At 26.5% G+C, this 21961-nt stretch overlaps 2 protein-coding genes and 1 long non-coding RNA gene across 3 annotated transcripts in view; 1 reads left to right on the top strand and 2 right to left on the bottom strand.

Moving 5' to 3' along the window:
* LOC149891668 (E3 SUMO-protein ligase ZBED1-like) overlaps window positions 1–21961 on the bottom strand; it is a 588790-nt gene that overhangs the window by 294420 nt on the left and 272409 nt on the right. The gene's annotated exons all lie outside the window — the stretch shown is intronic.
* On the bottom strand, window positions 1137–20864 carry LOC145189731 (serine/threonine-protein phosphatase 6 regulatory subunit 3-like). Its single transcript, XM_090077248.1, has 28 exons — window positions 20762–20864; window positions 20267–20346; window positions 19968–20054; window positions 19817–19889; window positions 17117–17181; window positions 16901–16949; window positions 16674–16808; window positions 15847–15912; window positions 15282–15388; window positions 14379–14563; window positions 13806–13879; window positions 13426–13578; window positions 12304–12435; window positions 12008–12072; window positions 11772–11887; window positions 8593–8681; window positions 8262–8360; window positions 7704–7798; window positions 7551–7608; window positions 4175–4252; window positions 4038–4096; window positions 3598–3683; window positions 3327–3459; window positions 3178–3236; window positions 2832–2874; window positions 2303–2420; window positions 1674–1819; window positions 1137–1513 (listed from the first exon to the last, which is right to left on the bottom strand). The coding sequence occupies exons 1-28, from the start codon at window positions 20816–20818 to the stop codon at window positions 1399–1401; spliced, it is 2622 nt and encodes an 873-aa protein (XP_089933374.1). The 5' UTR covers window positions 20819–20864; the 3' UTR covers window positions 1137–1398.
* LOC149891684 (uncharacterized) lies at window positions 18502–18863 on the top strand. The gene is made up of 2 exons (XR_016449452.1): window positions 18502–18548; window positions 18687–18863. It is a non-coding gene; the product is annotated as an uncharacterized LOC149891684 (long non-coding RNA).

Here is a 21961-nt window from a genome sequence, read left to right on the forward strand (position 1 = left end):
TCATACCTAATTTTATTGGTTGTGAATGAAGTTAAAACTTAATCACCTAGAAAGACAGGGTTAACAGCAAATTTTGACGAAAAAATATGGAAGATATAGGAAATTAAGAAAATTGTATGAAAGATTATAAGAAGACTGAAAAAATTACATAAAAAAATTTATTTGAACTAGAGGTTTTCTTTCAAAATTAGTAGTATACTTTAACAATTACTCGATTATTTATATGTTAGGTTTCCTAAGATCAAAAATTATATACACAATTTATTTAGATAATGGTTTTTCATTAAAAAAAAAAAAAAATTTAACGGAATTCATAAATAAGATTGCATGTTGTCAATATGACGCGCTTTTGTTTTCAACTCCTACTGATAAATTTAAAGAATGTATACTTGTATTTATTCCTTTAAAAAATTATTAAAATAATTTCAATAATTTTAGTAATTAAATGTTATTTGTTCTGGAACTCTAGTTTATAATCCAAATAAAACAACCAAGTGGTAAGTTTGGACCTCCCAAGAAAAAAAAAAAACAAAAAAAAAAAAAAACAGAAAATATGCGAAAAGCTTTAGCGTCAAACTTACATTGTTTTAAAAATACATAATTGTAAATGTAAAATTTAAACCATATTTTTTAACTTATCTCGTTTAAGTGTCCAATCTCAGTCGTCAGAAAAGAATTCACACAACTTAAATAAATTGTTTATTTATAACAAAATTCAGAGAGGGAAAAAAAAATTATATCATAAATTTAATTATCTTTTAATCTTGAAATTGAGAGGGCTTAGAAATATAAAATATATCAAAACCAATTCCATGTCACGTTTATAATTTACCATTAAGAGTATAATTTTTTCAGAAACAATACATAGAAATATAGAACGCTAGGTACAAGGTCCAAAGAAAACTTGAGCATTGAGTTGTTTTTGTTCAGACGAAACAGATTTCTAATTTTAAAAATTTTGTTTTACAAACAATCAAAACCTTCCTTTTACAAATCAGGAGCCGAGAACTTTGGAATTTTTTATAATACGTAATATACCGAGATTATGTTACATGATAACTTTAAAAAATTGAATAAAACTAGGGAAAAAAACCGAACAAATAATAAACGGATATTGGTCATGCAGTAGACTTATGTAGCAAAAGACTGGGGTTTCTCTATTTTTAGAAAAGGCGAAAAAAACGCTACAAAGAGTAAGTTCAGTATATAATACAATTGAAAAAGCTGAAGCTGTACTGAATAATGAGCCCTCTGTATCAATACTTTGATTGAATATTATAATACAAGCAGTAAACAGTTCGGTTGCTTTTCGTTTATCTTTGCGCTAGCCATAATAATCGATCTCATTGCTTGCAAACGAAACTTTTTCAACGATTTTCACGCTTGTAGCGAAGTATATTATGTTTTCTCAACTTCGTTTTTAATCTCTTCAATTGGTCCGTTCAAAACAGCAGATAAGCAAGATTCTATTGAAGAAATACTTTCTTGCGTTTTTTCGCTTACATCACGAACTCTGAAAAAAAGTATAGACGAGGAAAAAAAATACAACAAAATGCGGCAACCTTGACAGCAAAAGTTCAACGTTTTTCATTTTACAAAAAAGCATAAACCTCTAACTTTTCATTCCTAAAAAAGCATAAATCACTAATCTTTAGTCGAAATATTAAACATACAGTGAGAGTTGGGATTCTACACTCGTGTCAAATTTTTCAATGGATGATACAGATGATTCACCGGTTTCCGACACTGAAGGAGAAAATGTTTCAACGGTTTCTGTTATTGGATACTCTGCTACTGGATTAGTTTGCACATCCCTGTTCTATAAAATAATGGTAGAACAATAAAACGTCACATTCAAGTGAGAAACGATAGATCAAAAATACTTAAAAATTACATCGCCAGACATTGAAGTAGTGGTATAAGCTAAAATTCGGTTTAATGCAGTAAAGTTTGATTTAACCGTTTCATAACCACAAATCTTCTTTCCATTAACCATAACCTTCTTTCTATTAATCATAACCTTCTTTCTATTAATCATAACCTTCTTTCTATTAATCATAACCTTCTTTCTATTAATCATAACCTTCTTTCTATTAACCATAACAAACAAAAACTTTAACTTTATTCCACAACTTCATTCTTTCTATTAATCATTACAGTTCAAAATGTTACCATTATTGTTTCTTTTGTTTACCCAAAAAGTAAATTTTTACTAAAAAGCTGAATGTTAGGAAAAGCGTAAAACTGTTATCAATAAAGTTAAAAAAAAAACCTGATTAATTTATCTTTTTATAAAATATACCTCAGAGGAAACAGGTTGTTCTGGTGCAGATTTTGGTTCGGGATTGACTTGATCTACAACTACATAACCACCAACCATTTGAGTCTTGATGACGGTAGTTTCAATGTACATTTCCTGACTAAAATCAAAGTATATATTCTTTAATCCTACTTAGATGTTAACGAAATAAAGGATAAGAACTTGGTCATTGCGGAACTATTTATGTTTATATACAAGCATAGATGCAATATTTTAGCATCCTAACGAATTTTTGTCTGCTTGGATGCTAAAATATTACTAACTTTACATCAAATTATAGGGACATTTTTTTTAAAGGTCAAGGCAGTAAAATAGAAAAGAGCCGAAAGTCGAAAAGGATGACAGGAGCTTTATAAACAAACTATACAAAAGATATATAAAAAAAACAACTCAGATATTAAATAGATAAAAAGTTGTTTAAAACTCTGTATTTAAATAGCTTTAATATCCTTTTTTTTTTTTTAATCCATCGTTTATATATACATACAGTTTTATAAACAAAGCCGCTTACTTCGCTGTTACTAAAAATTTATTTGTCTCTTCACTTTTTACATCTAAAACAAAGGAAAAATCAAATAATATCTAGTCGCTTCGTGAACTTTTTACATTATTTATTTTTTCACATTATTTATTGGCCAACTTTACAAGTTGGCCAATAAATAATGTCGGATATTTAGATAAATATTAAATACTAAAGTTGGTAAAGTATACTTTTACATAAATCACGGCTGTCAAATTAAATTGATGAGCTATGAAGGTTTAGTTTTAAAAACTGCAAAAATGATCTCTTTGGGTAAAATCTGAGATGTATTAGCCAAACCAATATACAAAAAAACTACAAACTAATAGATTATCACCTGGGGGTGTGACTTGTTTATTAGTTTCAGTTTCCATATCATTTGACGTATTTTTTGTTCTAAAAATAAATTGAATTTTTCAGAAATATGCAAATTTAAAAGTTTAAAACTCAGTAAAAAAAATCAGTTTATTAAATAAAAATTTTTACATTTCAAAACATCCAATGTTTGTAAAGTCGGCAAAATCTTCCTCGATATCATATTTTTTGTATAAACCAAGATTATCCTGATTAGGCCAAGGATTTTCTTGAACTTCCATATTGTCAAAATTTGCAGACCATTCTAAAAAACAACAACAAAAATTAAAATTGCACAAGGAAAAATATCAAGGATGATAAAAACAATAAAAACTAAAATTTGATTACATTTAAAAGGTAGAAAATTCTAACATCCAATTCTTGTAGTATATCAATAAAATACCTGTATCAACATCCATTCCTTCAACTTGTTCTTTAGGGGGAGCTTCATCATCACTCGAATCGCTACCAGATAAAGCTGAATCTTTTCTAAATGGCATAAAAATATTTATATTGAATATTTATAAAAATAAAGTGGATTAACTCTTTATGGGCTGAATTATAAAAACACAATTTAAAAAATATTTCCTCTGGCGTTTAACTTAAAACGCCAAAGAATAAAAATCAAACTTTTTTTGCTGATGTTAGGAATTTCATAAAAAAATGTTGCCATATGGCAAGATTGGTCTTCCATTAAAGACCAGGCTTTGATATGACTTTTTTCTCAACAGCAACGATGGCCCATAAAGTTTTAAAGAATATCAATAGAATGTAAAAAGTAAGGTTTGAAATAAAAAGTAGCATTCAGCAACTTTAAGAAAAAAAATTTTTTGTATTACTCACGACTTTCTGTTTCTAACATGAGGGGTAGAAAAGGATAACTGTTTCTCTTCCCAAATATCCTAAAGTTAAGATGGAAATTAAATAGCTATCAAATCTTAGGACAAAATAAAATTACACTAATTTTTGGAATAACAAACCTCTTCTTCATCACTTGAATTATCTTCAAATGGTTGAATCTTTTGGTTACATATACTCTCAAACATTTTCTCATTTTCCTATCAAAACAATTTAAAAGTATTTACAGAACTAATACTAACAATATCTACAATAAAGTTTGTAATAGTGTGTGCAAATTCATTTCTCAAAAAAGGAGAGCAGCTAGAGTTTGTTTAAGTATACAGATTATTACTGTCAAGCATAATAAATGAATAACACTATCTTTAAAGCACATGTTAAACTTGAATTGTTCTTCCTGATTAAGAATATTCAAAAGTGTAACTTAATTTACTACCTAGTTTAGTTTCCTGCTGTTTAGATATTCTTATCAAAGTGAATTAATTCAAACTAGATTGAATTAATTTATGATATGTAGTGTACTTGGACAATAGAATGTTGTTTTAAAATATTGCTAAAAGAACTTAAAAAAATTTAAACCAACCTAAACAGAAAAATTTAAACACTAGAGACTTTTGACCTTTAGAAGTGAATGAAAATTAAACAACAAACAAGAAAAATTTACAAGGATTTTTTTGGTAGATATCTATTCAAGAAAGAACAATTGTTGCAACAAATATTGTTGAATTGAAAGCATGCTTTGATTTCTCAAAGAATATTAGTCTAAAAGTCGTGTTGTTTTACAACAAAATAAAAGTATTTGTCAAACTCTATATTAGTTACTGAGACTATTGTCTTTTTTTTTATTGATACTGATTATTATTGACTGAGCTGAATATGCTGTACAAAAGAAGACTAGTCATGCATTATACATCCTGTGTTTTTTTATATGAAATGTAAGGTTTTAAGGGGTGATGTACCTAAGTCTCCATAACAAGTGAAAATCTGTCACTTTTTTTCTCATTAGTTATTAGATTATTGCATCTTGCTGGCAAATCATTTAGCAACAAGTTAATTACATTTTGATTGCATATGCCATATCAAGTAGCATACTTGGAGAGTACTGCTCATGAACATAAATTGATAAACTAGACTATCATTTGAATTTTACTTTTTGAAATCTCAGTATGTCAGTAAGTTTTAATTTGTTTAGTACATTGTTTAATGCATTCCATTTTGTGCATAAATTTTCTTGTGCATCATTTAGATAAATTAGATTGATAGATTTGACTAGATCTTTTTTGGATATAGTCGTAATTTAAGGCTGTTAAAAAATGTATGAAAATTTGTAATGTGATCTTTATTGCACAGTGAGGAGGGAGGGGAAGCCTTTGGATATGATAAATTCTTACTATATCCAATGAATGACCAAAACTATGGAAAAATAGGTGATATATTCATTATACACAACTAAGGTACCAAATATAAGTAGTCAAGTTAAATTAAGAAGTGTGATACTGAACATTTAGGCTCCTTATGTAAGTTCATATGAATTTATTTAGTTAGTTTAAACTAAGTTTACACCAATACAAATAATATATATAAAATATTATATAGAGTTTACACCAATACAAAAAATATATATAGCATACTATGTATAGTTTATAACAATACAAATAATATATAAATATAATACAAATAATATAACATAATATACAAAGTTTACAACAATCTTCATGTAACAGCTATATAGTAACAAAAATGTTTTTAAAATTAACTTAAATGTAAAAATAAATTATAAAGACATATTAAAGTAATAATAGCATTATATTTTAGAAATGTCATTATCAAGCTTAACTCAATAGTCCAATATTTTAGCCAAACTCATGCAATCATTTCTACAAATTTAACCAGGTATCATAAGTTTAATACAACTTTGATACAAATTTAGCCAAACTCATGGTCTTAAACTAACTGTTTTGTTTTTGCCTATATAAATTACCAGAAAATTAAGCTAAAAAAAAAAAAGGTAATAATTTGTAAAAAAGGTAATAAACTTATATATAGCTCTGATTGTTTTAAAGCAAGAAACAAACCACCTTTAAGTCTGTAGAAAAAACACTAAAAAGATCACAATAAAGAGTATTAAACTTACTTAGAAAAGAACACAGTAAAATCTATATAACTGTTTAAACAGTAAATGTCTATTTTAAAAGTTGTAAATGTCTATTTTAAAAGTTGAGTTATGTTAAAATAAAATCAAGAATTAAACTTCTTTAGAGTAAGTTAATAATAATAATAACCATAGAGATAAAATGTGTATATATATTTGCAAACTTTTAAGCTTGCAGTATTGTTATGCACAATTACACCTTCTTAAATAATCATTCATTAAAAACAAAATTCAACAAAAAAAAACATTCAAAAACATTGAGAAGTGTAAATATGTTATGTTTTGGTAAATGATAAAATAATCAAAAAGCTATTTCAGAGAAATTTCTTATCTGATGTCTCATGATTATGATAATTAGATTATCTTTACTATTACTCAAATACAGATAAATTTGGGAAACATCTTTGAGAAGCTTGAGTAAATATAAAATATTTTTGTTAGAACAAATATAAACAAACTGGTTTAGACTAATGTCCACAATTTAATACAGCATGCGCACCTAAATACTGCAATTTTTAAAAACTTTTTTTTGTAGAAATTATTGTTTTGATATATGGTTTTGGAATCTGATTTGTACATAAACAAGTAATAAAATGAAAAATATGATTTTTTTACAATGACTGACAAAAATAAGATTGTCATTGACCTTCATCTCTTGGGTATTATATCCAAGGACATAATAGCAAGGTTTGAGATGGCTAAACAAACTGTGTATGATATCTTAAGTCTATTTAAAAAGTTTGGTCACATAGAGGGGAAACCAGAGTGGAAAACAAAGATTGTGAGGACTATAAGGCTAATTAGAGCCGTCAAAGGCCGAATTTAGCACAATCCAGTCCAATCCATAAGAATGATAGCCAACAAACTCTCTGTGAGTGAGCACACAATCAGAAATGTTGTTAAATATGACCTGAAGACCAACTCTAGAGTTGAAAGAAGTAAGAAACTTTTGTCTATTCTTAAGAAAGGTCAACCAAGAATTCTGTTTTCAGCTTAAAAAATTCTTTACAATGTTGTATCAAATAGCAGGACTGATCGCTACATTAGTATCTCAAAGCCAGAAGATCTTCCAGAATCCGTTAGGTTCAAGTTCAGGACGAAACTTCCTGCTTCTGTGATGGTTGGAGTTGTGGTCTCAATTGGCCTGAAGATGACCCCTCCCCCAGAATTAAACCCTCTGAAATACAGTATATGAGCATATGTTGAGTAAAAGGCCTGTGCATCTCCCCACAACAGTATTGCAGCTCTGAAAGCCTTCATCATCAAGCAGTGGAATGCCATCCCCAAGGAGTATGTCCATAAAATATGTACTAATAGCAATAGAAAAATAGATGACTATAACTTACAGATTCTTCATCTGCTTTAATGCCAAATGAATTACTTCCTACACTACTGAATGGACTCCTAAAAAATTTAAAAAAAAAACAAAGTGTTGTTTATTTTTATTCAGACTAATACAAGCTAACAATATCAAGTTTATTGGACAAAAAAAAGCATACTTAAGGTCTTGACTATCTTGCACCGCAACTTCATCATAACCAAATGTCTCCATAAATTCATTAGTCATTGGTTGTACTTGATAATTTTCATAGGCCTAAATTTTTTTTATATATATTTATATGCACATTTATTTTTCTAATGACTTTAAGCACAGTAGCCTTTTACTTTATGATAACCATAATGTAAAATAAAATTTGAAAAAATTTAGCTTTTTATGTATGTTAACATTGAATTGTGATGAAGTAAAAAATAGTTGAAAATTCAGAACCATGAAAAATAGAAACATAGTTTTGAAACTTTGCATTTAACTTGGGACATTTTTATTAGCACTTCATTTTTTACTTATAAAACAAAGCTTAAAAACTAATGATACAAATAGTTATTTACTGAGATATTTTTTGCCAGACAAGCTCAGTGAATTTTGATAAAAATGTGATCATAAAATAAAATGCTTATTTTGATATTATCAAAGGAAATTTAAAATTTGTCCAATTAATGCATCACTAAATGATGCAATACATTGGCAACTTTAACAAAAAGAGGGAGTTTATAATCACCTGCTGCAATGATCCTTCTGCTTCATATCGTGTAAAATTGTGCATTGGTTTGTTTTCATCTGAGTCTGAATCTGTATCAAGCCCAATAATCATGTTACCCTGTAAATAATGAGAAAATATTAGAGACAAAACTGATATAAAATGCAGAACTCAACCATGTAAAAAATTGATAAAAATTAAACTTATTGATACAAGTAAATAACCTTCATTTTATGCATTTCCCTGTAACTCAACATAACCTCAAACTTCCAAGAAAACTTATGTTATATAAAAAATAAGAGAAAAGCCAATACTGATTTCAAGAATAAATAAAAAAATAATAAAAGCATACCATAACTGAAAACATATTCTTTTTGTTAAGGTCTGCAAGTTGGCCATTAACCAAAGAATTCCATTCATCTCTCGTACTATCAGATAAATCTGTAAGATTTAAATGTAAAAATGGATAATGGATTAACTAAACAAGAGTTATAATAAAATACAGCAACATTTATTAACTGTAACACTAATAAAAAGACTTTGACATCATAACACAGTAATAGAACAAGAATATACAGTATTTTAAGTGCAAAAGGAAAATGATAACATTAAAATATAACAGGAACCAATAAAAAGTTAAGTATCATTATTATCTCAGAAAAGATTTTTGTTAAAATATTTATTAAAGTGGTCCTTAACAGTGAGAAAAAAAAAATTGGTTTGCTATTCAGTGGGGTGCTTTCTTAAGTAGTTGGCTTCAATGAAGAAATAGATTGTAACCTCTACCAAAGAATTTAAATTTAACTAGTATGCTCAATAATGTATTAAATTCAAAATTGTGACTGTTAATCATTTTGTATGAATAAACTGAAAATCAATTCATTATCAACAAACTTTTATCCTATACTAAATGCTAAACAAGCCATTTTGTTCTGTTAATCCTGCAAATGTCTAGCAAGCTGTCAAATTGTCATTTATTTCAAAGGCTGTCAAATTGTTTTTTTTTTTCATTTTTTTATTGATCTTTTTTGTTATGTCATTTTTTTTATCTTTTCAATTATTCAATTTTCAAAATTAAAAAAAAAAAAAAAAAAAAAAAAAAGACAACTTGATAATTTTTAAAATTGAAAAAATTGAAAAAAAAATAGTAATAATAAAAATTACATAACAAAAAAGGCCAATAAAAAAATTTTTTAAAATTTTAAAAAATGATAACTTGACAGCCTGTGTCTAGCCAAAAACTCCTTTACAACTAATAGAAGATATTACTTTTGTTCCTCATTGCTTTTGTGAGGTTTGTTGTACTTGTCCATCGAGCCTCTTCCCCATTATCCTATGTTATTCACCACTCTCATACTCTTGGCTGTAACTTGACAGATTAGTATTATCTGTCTACAGGACAGAGCTCCACAATTTTGTTGAGAAAATGATAGTAATCTTGTGATGGTGAAGAATCCATGGCTACTTATGGTGACAAAGTCTTGTAAGCTCTAAGAACTTATTGCATGGCTAACAATGATTCTCTTCAGTGAATATTCTGTTCTCAATGTTTGCAGAGCATTTACTATCAAACATTTTTTACTATTTGTAACACCATCATCAAAGAAACCTAGCACTATTACAATAAGCTACTCAGACAAATCCATTAATGTCCAAGAATCTTCTTCATTGCATTATTAGTGACTGCTTGATTCTGCTCCTTGTATTTTTATAATCTCCTTAATAAGCTCAAGATAAATACAGGGGGGGGGGAGCACAGAGTTGAAGATGCTCTAAGCCATTCTTGGTGTAAAAAATAACTGTGAAGTGACAGATACTTCTCTTCTAAATATCCTGATCTTGATTATATAGCTTTGGCATCCATCTAGTATCATTGCCTGTTAAATCTGATGCATCAAAAATTGTTTGCTCTTTGGCCTCTGTTATAGAAAAAAAGTGCACTGACTTCCTTTTTTTTGATAGTAACTAGGTTGAGATGAGAGCATATGGCATTTAACCTATCAACCATAATTTAGTTTCTCTTCTTGTGGATAGTTTTAATGTCATAGCACTAGCAATTTTCTACAAGAAAAAAAAAAATTACTTGCCCCATTTGATTAATCAGCTAGCATCATTTTAGTTGAACACAAAATATTGTGACACTTATTTCAGTATTAGCAAGTCATTTGTCTTCCTCAGTCCTCATATGTTTTCATGTGAAATGGAAATTAAATTTAACAGCATCATTCAAAAATACTTCATTTTGAATTATACCTAATATTGAATTTTTCCCATGCATCTGAACATTTTATATAGCTTCCAGTGCCATTTTGTACAAATGCATTATAGGTAACATGTAATGAGTAAGTAATAAGTTAAAAATGTAAGCTAAGTACTTTATTGAGCAGGTTTTACCACCATAACTGTTATCATGCAGCCATAGCACAATATATATTAGAAAATGTTAAAATTTGGTAGGGACCTCTAAATGTTTTTGGATTCAAGTGTTACTATTTGTGAATTTATTTTTCAACCATATAAATACTGTTACAGGGTGCCACATAAAGTAATCAAACTAAGAAAATTAAGGACCACTCTAATATTTTTCATTGATTATAGAAATTTACTATATGCAACTGCAAGTTTCATAATAGGTTTTGTGATTTTAAAATAAATGTTTCGTTGTTATTTTTACACACATACTTTGCTATTGTTCACACGATAGTCTTTGAAAATAAAAATAAATGAAAAAAACAGCCAAAAAGCAAAGATGAGTAGTAAAAATAAGCCCATTTTTGACTTTGCCATAAACACACCGAAAGACATTGCCAAGATGCAAAACAACCCTCTGCATACTGTCTACACTGTGATTAAACATTTCAAAATGAATAGTTATGTTAAGGGGAAGCCTGGCAGTGGTGGTTTGATAAGATTACTGTTGATTCTGTCTCAAACAGCAGAACCAAATATTTTATTTGTCATCAACCAGTCCAGGCAGTCTCAAAGCATGTAAAGTATACAATCAAGACCAAACATATGGCTTCAGTTATGATGTTTAGCTTGGTTTCTTCTGATGGTCTTTAAATGCCTCTAGTCTTCATTAAATCTGGTCAGAAAATCAACACCAATAAGTACATTCAAATCCTAGAGAACCATGTCAAACTCTGGATTGATGCCCACTACTCTCTCACTATACAGATCAATTGTTTCAGGTTCAGGAGTCAATTTGAAGTAAGGATGTTGAGGGAGGACATATTTAATAAAAATGTGGTAAATGTAATTCTAAACACTTTATTAAACAATTTTTTTTGTTTGGCTTTAAGTTTTCATTCTGCATTAATTTTTGTCCAAAAACAAATTTTTTAGGAAATTTGCAGTCACATCAGTCTAATTAAAACTTACTGTAGCAATTTATGTTTTTCTTAACCTACTAATAACAACCTATTACTAGATTTAAATATAAATCAATAGTAGAAACGTAAAAAAACCTCACGTTTAATAAAATGCTCTTAAAAAAATAAAAAATATCAAAGTAAATAATAGACAACATACTATTAAACATTGACTGAATTATTTCCTGGTTTGGACCTTTATCTTTTGCTTTTGCTATTTCATTTATAATTTTTGTCAAGTGACCCATGTAACCTTTTCTTGAACCACCTGCTTTTCTAGTTATGTAAAGGAGAGATAAAGTAGAATAATACTCAACAAGCAGGAGCAAAAGTATGAGCAAAAGCAAGGATATGTCAAGAAATTTTAAATTAATAAACATTAAAAATTGAATTTACTGTAAAGCTTCATTCTTTTCCCATAATTCTATGCATCTATCAAAGATTTTGCATTCTTCAAACAACTGTGAATAAGTAAAAATATTTTTTCATAAATACAACAAACATAGGCTAGAGTATTTCCTGTACATGCTGCACCTTTGATAATGCATCTACAAATAGTTTTTAAAATTCATTTTTTAATAAAGATTTAATTCTTAATAAAAAATCATATTGACTTAAGAAAATGACAAGCTTAACAAATATTTCAAACCTTTTATATTAAGCTTTATAAATTAAAAGAAAAAGTTACAAACATTTTTAAGCAGTAAATTTTCTTTGTTGTCCCCTGAATCTTCAACCAAACATTCCCCAAAAAGAATAGCTGTAATGGATTGTAACACGTGTGTATGTAAAAAGTTGTTCCACTCATAGAATGAAAATAAATCCTATAAAATAAATATTACCCAACCAAATTTAAATCAATAACTATGTAACATAATAATATAAGTATAACACACTGTAATAATAACAATAACAATAATTATAATAACATTAATAAAAATAATAATGATAATAATAACAATAGTAACATTAACAACAATACCAATAGTGTTAATAATACTAATAATAATATTAATAACAATAACAATAATAATAATAATAATAATAATAATAATAATAATAATAATAATAATAATAATAATAATAATAATAATAATAATAATAATAATAATAATAATAATAGTAATAATAATAATAATAATAATAATAATAATAATAATAACAATAACAATAATAACAATAATAACAATAATAATAATAATAATAATAACAATAATAATAATAATAATAATAATAATAATAATAATAATAATAATAATAATAATAATAATAATAATAATAATAATAGTAATAATAATAATAATAATAATAATAATAATAATAATAATAATAATAATAATAATAATAATAATAATAATAATAATAATAATAATAATAATAATAATAATAATAATAATAATAGTTAAAAGTTAAGCTTGGATTACAACTAAATAGTAACGTAAGACAAACAGCAAAAGCAATTATAATTAAAAGTTAATTGAGAACATTGCCACATGTTTTCTGATTCCAATAGGGAAATGGTATTTAGTGGTGTTGAACTGAAACTTGATAAATCTGGAATAAAACATCAATTTGTTTATCTTAGGTATCTATGCTAACAGAGAAATTCAGTAAGAGAATTACTTTCATTTTGTGATATGTATGGATTCTACCACCTATCTGTTCATCAAATTATTAACTTAATTCTATATAGAATAATGGTGATAGCAGTATTATTCAATGCAGCTTTCTTCACTTGCTATGATTGTGACTTCATTTTAAAATAGTATTTTGCCAATGATATTTTCTAGTATACCAGAAAAAGACATTTTTACCAGTAAAACCTTCATTGTTCCTGCTTTAGCTATTGCTTCATTTATGGATGAATTATTGGTTGAAATTGCTCTTGAAAGTAAAGCTGCAATACTCAACCGAACTTTTCCAAGAGGCGGACTGAGAGTACCAAATGTTGTTTCCATTGATAATGTCTAAAGATTCAACCATAATTTTGCAAACACCAATTGAAAATAGAAAACTCTGAGTTCAATATTTGTTAATACACACTGGATTTTAAAGTGTAAAAATAAAAGTTTCAAGTTAAGTTAAAATTTAAGCTAATAATAAAAAGGCAAAGTTAAATTATGTAACTATATATACCTAAATAATAAAAAACCTAAAGAATTTATTATATCTACATAAAAATTAATGAACTTACATTATTAGGTTGAATAAGAAGCATATGAAAGTCTGGTATTCTTTTTGAAAGTACTTCTAATGTTGTTTTAACTCCTTAAAATATAAACATACATCCATAATTACAAAACTTTTTATTTGGCTGAAGCTTTTTTTGTCCTTTTTGACAATTTTTAAACTCAGATTTGCTTTATGTAGTTAAAAGTTAGCTTTATTTTGAAATTAAAACTTGAGTGAAGTTAAAAGACATTTTACAGTTGTTACATCAGAGTCTAGGACTGGAGTCTTTCATAAAATAGTTGCTATATAAGGACATTACAATATGTTTTTTCAGGCTTGTGGAGCCATGATTGTTTTTCACAACTTGGTCCCAGCTCCCAGAGAATTCACAGTTTCAGCTTGGCTCTGGCTTCTTATAGGCAGCACTTCCAACTTTTTAAATTATATTTATTGTGTAATGTGGAAATTACTTGAACTACACTATTTCAACCAAAATTTATTAGAAAAGTAAGAACAACTCCAGCTTGGCTCAGCTGTGTAGTTTATCAACCTTTAAGAAAGGAAAAAAAATCTTAATATATTATTTGAGTATAACCTTTTGTAAGCCTTTCCTGATCTATTGGAAGTATAATCTCTTCCATACCATCATTAGGTTCATCAGAACGTTTAATTTCTATTAAAGATCCCAAAAATACAATCCCATTTACTACTGAAGAGTCTGCATGAGGAGCATGAAGATCATCAAACATCACATTTAATAGATGTTCAACTGTCTCTTTCCTAAACGAAATTCAAACATCAACAGTTGTTTAAGTTGTTTAAGTCTTTTAATCTCGTTTGTTAAAAAAAATTGGACTACCAAAACTAGCTAGAAATATTTATAATGGAATGTGAAAATCTATCATACAGCATTACAGTTAAGCTATACATTATATGGTATATTTATGATAAATTACACATTTCAGTCATATTTCATGCAACACATGACTTTGTTTTACTGAACATACACAAAACATATCATTGAAACATTTTCTTTCATTTAAAAGATGTCATTGGAATCTATTCTAAACTATTAATCATTATTTAACAATTTCTCTAATTCCTAATCTTAAATAATTTTAGATAAAAAATTTTATTGGTTGTTTTTGGTTGAAGCTTGGTTCTCCTAATAGCTTTTTGTGATCTCTGTTTTAGGAATAAATGAAAAGAATCAGCAGTTAAATAAACATTATTGAAAATCTTCTGTTAATTGCATAAGAATATTTCACTTTTGCTTTCAAACAATGGTAAAACCAAAACTGATTGATAAATACCATTTATACAGTGATAACAGTTTCAAAACAAAAAACAAACTAAAGGGTAAAACAGATTATAACTAATTGTTAATATATTCAGTATATAACTTATTTAAACATAATATAAACTGAATATATATTAGTTAAAATAACTAATATATAAAATAACTATAAGAAAATAAGAAAAAGAGAATAAACCTTACTTTTCCAAAGTTGCTAACAAAGGATCTTCATCAAATTCAAACTGGGACATTGAGTCTCTACTAATGCGTATTAATTCACTCAACAACTGAGCAGTGTTGTAGTGTACCTAAAATTTATTGCTAACTTTTAATTGGAGGTTGGAAATTTAAAATGACACAAGACAAACCTATTCATATGCACATACATTAAAAAACCTTTCCTTGCCAACAAGACTTAGTTCTAGACATGGAATTTACTTAAAACCTGAATATAAAACACTAAAACATGCTTTTCTTGCTTAAATGGCAATTAAACCTCAATGTGTTATCTAAAAAATCTTTGTAAGCAAAAGTTAAAATAGAGTCCTGAAGTACTTTATTTTAAATAGTTCATTGTTACATAAAAAAATTAAGTCACTTTAAATTCTTTCTTTTCCAAGATGACACTTTTTTTTTTTTTATTACTATTATTTTTAACAACTTTAGCAGTTTGTAAAATACTATGATAAAATAAAAGAGCTACAACAATTTAGTTACTAGCTAGCTGCAAATTCCAAAATACTAAATTTTAAAAAAAAAAACTTACTTCTTCTTTCTGCGTTGGATGAAGCAAGTTTGTTAATTTTTCAACTAATTTTTCTTCGTTTACCCACTAAAATTAAAAGCACTTATTATGTTAAACTAGAAGATTTGATAAGGGACCTATCACTATGAAAAGTTTCTAAACTGTTTTGGTATCTTGAGTATAGCTCATTTTATCATAGGTGGGCAATAAATTTGTACAGCACAAAAAACATTTGTATTAATTTGAAACTTGATAAAACATCAATATTTTCACAGTAAAACTTAACATTTAAACATTGTTTGGAACACACATTTTTCTTTAACAACTAACACTTCAACATAACAATTTGGTTCAAGATCAGTAACATGATCAAGCCATTTTAAAAGAAGCAACAACAAATGAATTTTCAGTATTTTAAGAAGGTAAAGTTAGTTATTTGTAATCAACATCAGAGACACTTTTTAAAATCATAGATACAACACAAATCTAAAGTGACACATTTTATTTAAATGTAGTATATTGTTTATGATTAGATAGTAATTGTATATTTGTTTAGACCAGATTATTTTCTGTTTAAAATTGTATCAATAATTGATTTCTAAATAAACCTCTAGAACAACTTTAACAGTTTGAAAAAACTTAAGTACTTTTAACAAAAAAGCCAAGAAGCAAAAATAAAACATCTTTCATCAAAAAGGTTTTTTATTTAAATGCTACATTTGATTTGAAACTATATGCAATTGAATTACATTTGAAATTGTTTGCAGTATTTGATTTGCTTTACACACAAACTTAATAATGGATTTAAAACTAAAAGTTAACTAAAAGCCATTAAACAACATTCATACCCTTGAAACTTCCAACTTCATTTCATGGGAGTCTACAACAGTGACTAGCTTGATAAACAGTTCCATTATTGCAGATATTTCAATATGAACAAGCAATTTATTTACAGCATCATTTGACTTAAGAAATGCTATCATCTAGCAACAGAAATAAATGTGTAAGATTTATAGGAGTAAAAAAAAAGCTATAAGTAAAATTCTAATTTTCTAGAAGAAAAAAAGCAAATCACCTCTGATGTTTTTCGACATATTAAAATAGCTAGCACTTTAGAGAAAAAACTGGAAAAAAAGAAAAAGAAAAATTTTTAAAATTAACCATTTTTACATTTTTTTTTTTTTTTAACATTCAAAAGAAAATTTAACAGGATAGCCTACAGCAATTATATAAAATATTTGAAACATGAATTTAATTTTAAAATTGAACTTTTTAAGATGCTCAAATTTACCTGGTTATAAGTGGATTCAAAGGAGGTGGAGATTTTATAAACTTCCACAATATATTCAAATATTCCTAAAAAACAAAAACTTACATCAAGTAACAAAATACTTTCAAAATGGCGATATCTATACATATGAGGTAATTAAAACAGATAAAAAGCTTCCTGGGACTGATTCAAGATCAATTCGGTTGCACCACCAAACATTTCTTTTGAGCATAACTTTTTTTGGCAATCAATTCACTAAAATGAACATTACCAGGCAAAAGCTGTTAAAAATTAAAATATTAATTTTTTACGACGTTATGGGTTATGACGGATTTTGTCTTTTCTGAAAAAGAAGAATATCTTTAAAAATAAACAAAATGATCTCTATGCACATCTATTCCAGTAATGTTCAATCTAGTACACTTCGATAATTGTTAATATCCACTTGTACAATTAGTGATTTGTGGTATGATCAGAAAATCCGACGTTTTTTATAATCTTCCGGCGTCGTCCCTAACACTACTAAAAGAAGCAATCATCGTTAACGGCACTTAGAGCAATAAAGTCGATAAGAATAATTAAGATTTTTTTTGTTGGGTGAAACCATGTGACCAAATTTACATTTTATTAGACATGAAGTTTTAGATTTTTAAATATTTTGCAGCTGTTTCAAGCAAAACAAAAATCATTTTCTAGTTTGAAAGTTTTACATGAAAATATGTTAAACCAGTTGTCTTGTTGCTATGTCTATCTTTTTGTTATTGGTTTTTACTTGAAAATGAATTTAATGTTTCACCTAATCTTTTCTAATTTTTATGATTCATTTTCTGTGTAATATACTTGGTATATGTAGGAAGTACATACATGCATACATACATACATACATATACATACATACATACATACATACATACATACATACATACATACATACATACATACATACATACATACATACATACATACATACATACATACATACATACATACATACATACATACATACATACATACATACATACAAGTTGTTAATTTTTCAATTACTACTACAAGTTTTGTGAAATTTTCATTTTTCAGCAAATGTAATAATGATAAAAAACAAGACAAGTTTTGAAAGTACAAGGAAAAGTTGCAAAATCCAAATGTTTTTCATCAATTATTTGTCTTTAGTCAACCTTGAAGCTTTTATTGGTGGTGGGTCTAAATAAAACCTATACAAATATAAGAGAGAAATTTTTTTAATTTCTTCCTTGAATTCCATTACATTTTTTTTTTTTTTCATTATATGATAACTACATTATAATGTGTATAAAATACAAGGTGCTGGATTAATATTGACAATTTTTTAATCCTTGTTTCTCATATGACAATGAACAATAAATATCAAGAACCCATCAAAATGCAATATATGGAAATGAGATCATAGTGTTAAGCAGATTGTTTCATCGCAAAGGTAAGAAATGATAGTGTTAAATACTAATTAATCTTTTTTTACCGATAATTGATCACTTTAAATAATTGTGTTAAATCTCACAATAGGGTTTTGCTAAATTTTATTCTTTCATCCAGCTTCTCTATTGTTAATTTTTAGAAAATACTTTGGAAAACTTTTGTAAGTTGACAAAGGCTGATATATCCAAGGTTATGTAAAGCATATGGTGGATCAGACTGATGGCAGGGCCAGTAAACCTAATTTTAATGCAATTTAAAAGACAATCTTTAACTGTATTTTGTTTTAGAAAGAAAATATTTTACTACCTTATGTTTATCTATAAGTTTTTATTTCCTAAACTCAAGTAAGTTATTATCTCCTGATTTGTTTGAGTCAAATGTTAAGATGTAGCCTGTGCTTGGGGTAATGAAAAGTGAAAAAATAAAATTATCAGGAAAAATATACACCAGCGTCAACCTTTAGCCTTTTTGTATTATAGGCGAGTGACAAATACCCTTTAAAAAGTCAAAAGACTTTTAGGGGGTATTTTACTACATTTTTCCTATTTCTACCATGCAAATTTTCAATTTCGCAAAAAAAAAAGAAGTGTACAAAGTTGAATAGGTTTGGAACATTTAAATTTGAACCTAAGAACATAGCTAAACTCTGTAAGTGTTTTTATATGGAAGCTAAAATTTTAGGAGACCTAAAAGAAATTCATCATTCTCAAAAAAAAAGTATGAAAATTTTTCAGTGCCAGTTTCTTCACATTCGTATCGAAGAAAGATCTAGTAAATTGTCCTATTTTTCCTTTAAAAAAAATTTGGTTTAACCAATAAAGGCATTTCTGAGCAGTATTCTCAAAAAGGATGTAATATTTTGGAACCTCAAGTTCAATAAGAACTTACACTTTAAATAGGTAAATATAATCATTTATATTTAATAAAAATAAAGTACTATTTTTTGTTAAATATGAATGTATAGATTTGATAGATGTATATTTTTATCTATTATCGGCTGTTTCTATAAAAACAATGTCAGCCTTTGTTAACGGTATATTTAACGTCTAACTCTTAATGAGATCAATCCCGCGAGGTGAAAACACATCACACGCGTTTAAACAAAAATAACACGAAAATAAAACGAAATTTTCTCAGACTGGGCTTAAATCACCCGAGTTCTATAAAGACATATCCATTTAGATTTTTGATAACACTTTTAACAAAAGCTACTTGATACAATGGTAAATAAATGATAAGACAGATAAAGAAAAAATACATGGCACATACCACCCCATTAGCTATTTTATCTAATAATGCATAAATATCTAAAGTTAGAACTTCGCATGCCAAATTCATGTATCTAAAAAAGTTAAAGTAGAAAATCAAACAGAGCCCTAAACCTTTGTCTGTAAACTATTCTTAACAACAAAACACATACTTATATTTATATATTTCTTCCACATCATCAGAAGGTTCTGTGGTTACTAGATTAAGAAGTTCCTTAAGAGTTTCGTCTTTAGTTAAACTGAATAAGAAAAAAAGGTAATAAGTAATATTTTTTAAATACAAAGCCAATTTTTAAGCTTCCCTGAATTTAATCAAAATTTCAGAAAATTGAGTTAAAACATAATAAAAAATTAAAAAAGCTTTAAAAGGAAAATAAAAATTTTTCAAAATTAATGCATAAATTAAAGTTATCATTTTTTATTTATGGATATTTATTTTAGAATATCTCACAAATCTAGCAGCTTCTTGTTTGGTGATTTACATTCTTGAAGAACATCATCCTCACTTAGAATTTCTTTTAATGTGACATCCTAGATGTATAAACATTGAGATTTATATCTGACTGTTACAAATTAGGTCTTGCTTGTCAAGGATAATATCTAACTTTATTCACTACTATATTGATATTTATACTTAAATATCATTTTTTACTTGTTTTTAGTTATTAAAATACTTAAGCTAAGTTAAACACATACATATATCTTTAAATTCAAACCAGCATCAAAACATACAAAATTGGCTGCAGTTTTTCAATAACAACAATAAAATAACTATGAAAATAATTTGAATTTATAATAATGTAAATTATACTGATGCTGACAAACTGTTTGAATATCAGCATATTTCTAACACTTTTAAAGATATATTAGTAGCTAGTGTTTTAATGTTTACTCATGTGTAAATTATAAAAATAATTTAAACATTATTACTAATTTTAAAACATACCTGCTTTGCTAATAGAGTATCAATTGCTGAAGAATCTATATGGAACTTCCAGAACATTTTAAAATATATTTTAGTATATCTATAGATGTATACTTGTGTTATATATACATAAGACAAGTAAACATATATATATATATATATATATATATATATATATATATATATATATATATATATATATATATATATATATATATATACATATATATATATACATATATATATATACATACATATAAATATATGAAAACATACATATATATACAAATGTATATATACATACATATGCATATACATGTGTATTTACATATCATTATATATATAATATATAGTATATACACATATATATTAGATACATAATCATACATATATAGATATACATATACATGTTTATATGTACATATACATATGTTTATGCATATATTATATATTATATATATTATGATATATATAATATATATAATATATAATATATACATAAACATATATATATATGTACATATAAACATGTATATGTATATCTATATATGTATATATATATGCCTTAATTTATGTTATAGAAACTGAGTTATTTCATAAATTTAAACAAAGTATTACATTTAAAGATAATAAACATATTTATTTTTACAATTGCAACAAAACAAATAAAAATTATAAATACAATTTAATTAGGTAAGTTGGTACACAGATATCTACATAAATTTATAATGGTATACTTTAGTCACCGAGAGAGTTGCGTTAAGGATTAAACCTCATCTTGAGTTTGTGGAATTAAGCTTAAGAAATTTATTTTCAATAATCTACTAAGAAAGTTAATAATTATCATCATTGATCTTAAGAAAACACAATTAAATGTAATTATTTTTTAAATCTTTAGGTAAGTTTTTTTACCGCCATTTTGTTTACTGTAATGGTATTCTTTACGGAATGAAATACGATTGTACTAAATAACTTTATGTAATCAGTGCCTTATTAATCGACGCATAGAATTTCTTTATTAAAAAAATTATCTGCTTTTAAGATCGTTGAACCAAATAGGATATTAGAATCGTTATGCTTGCAATAGAAGGTTAGGAGAAACTCGTTAACTACAATGTTTTTACTTATCCATATAAATCTTTGAAGTATCGTATTATTTCGAAAAAGAGAAATTCTTACTTCATAGAACAGAATAAAGAAATCGTTTGTCAATCAATAAAA

This window comes from Hydra viridissima, unplaced genomic scaffold, assembly GCF_058129835.1.
Source record: "Hydra viridissima isolate aposymbiotic clone 2 unplaced genomic scaffold, HvirCarnegie_v1 scaffold_2, whole genome shotgun sequence".
Classification (NCBI taxonomy): Eukaryota; Metazoa; Cnidaria; class Hydrozoa; order Anthoathecata; family Hydridae; genus Hydra; species Hydra viridissima.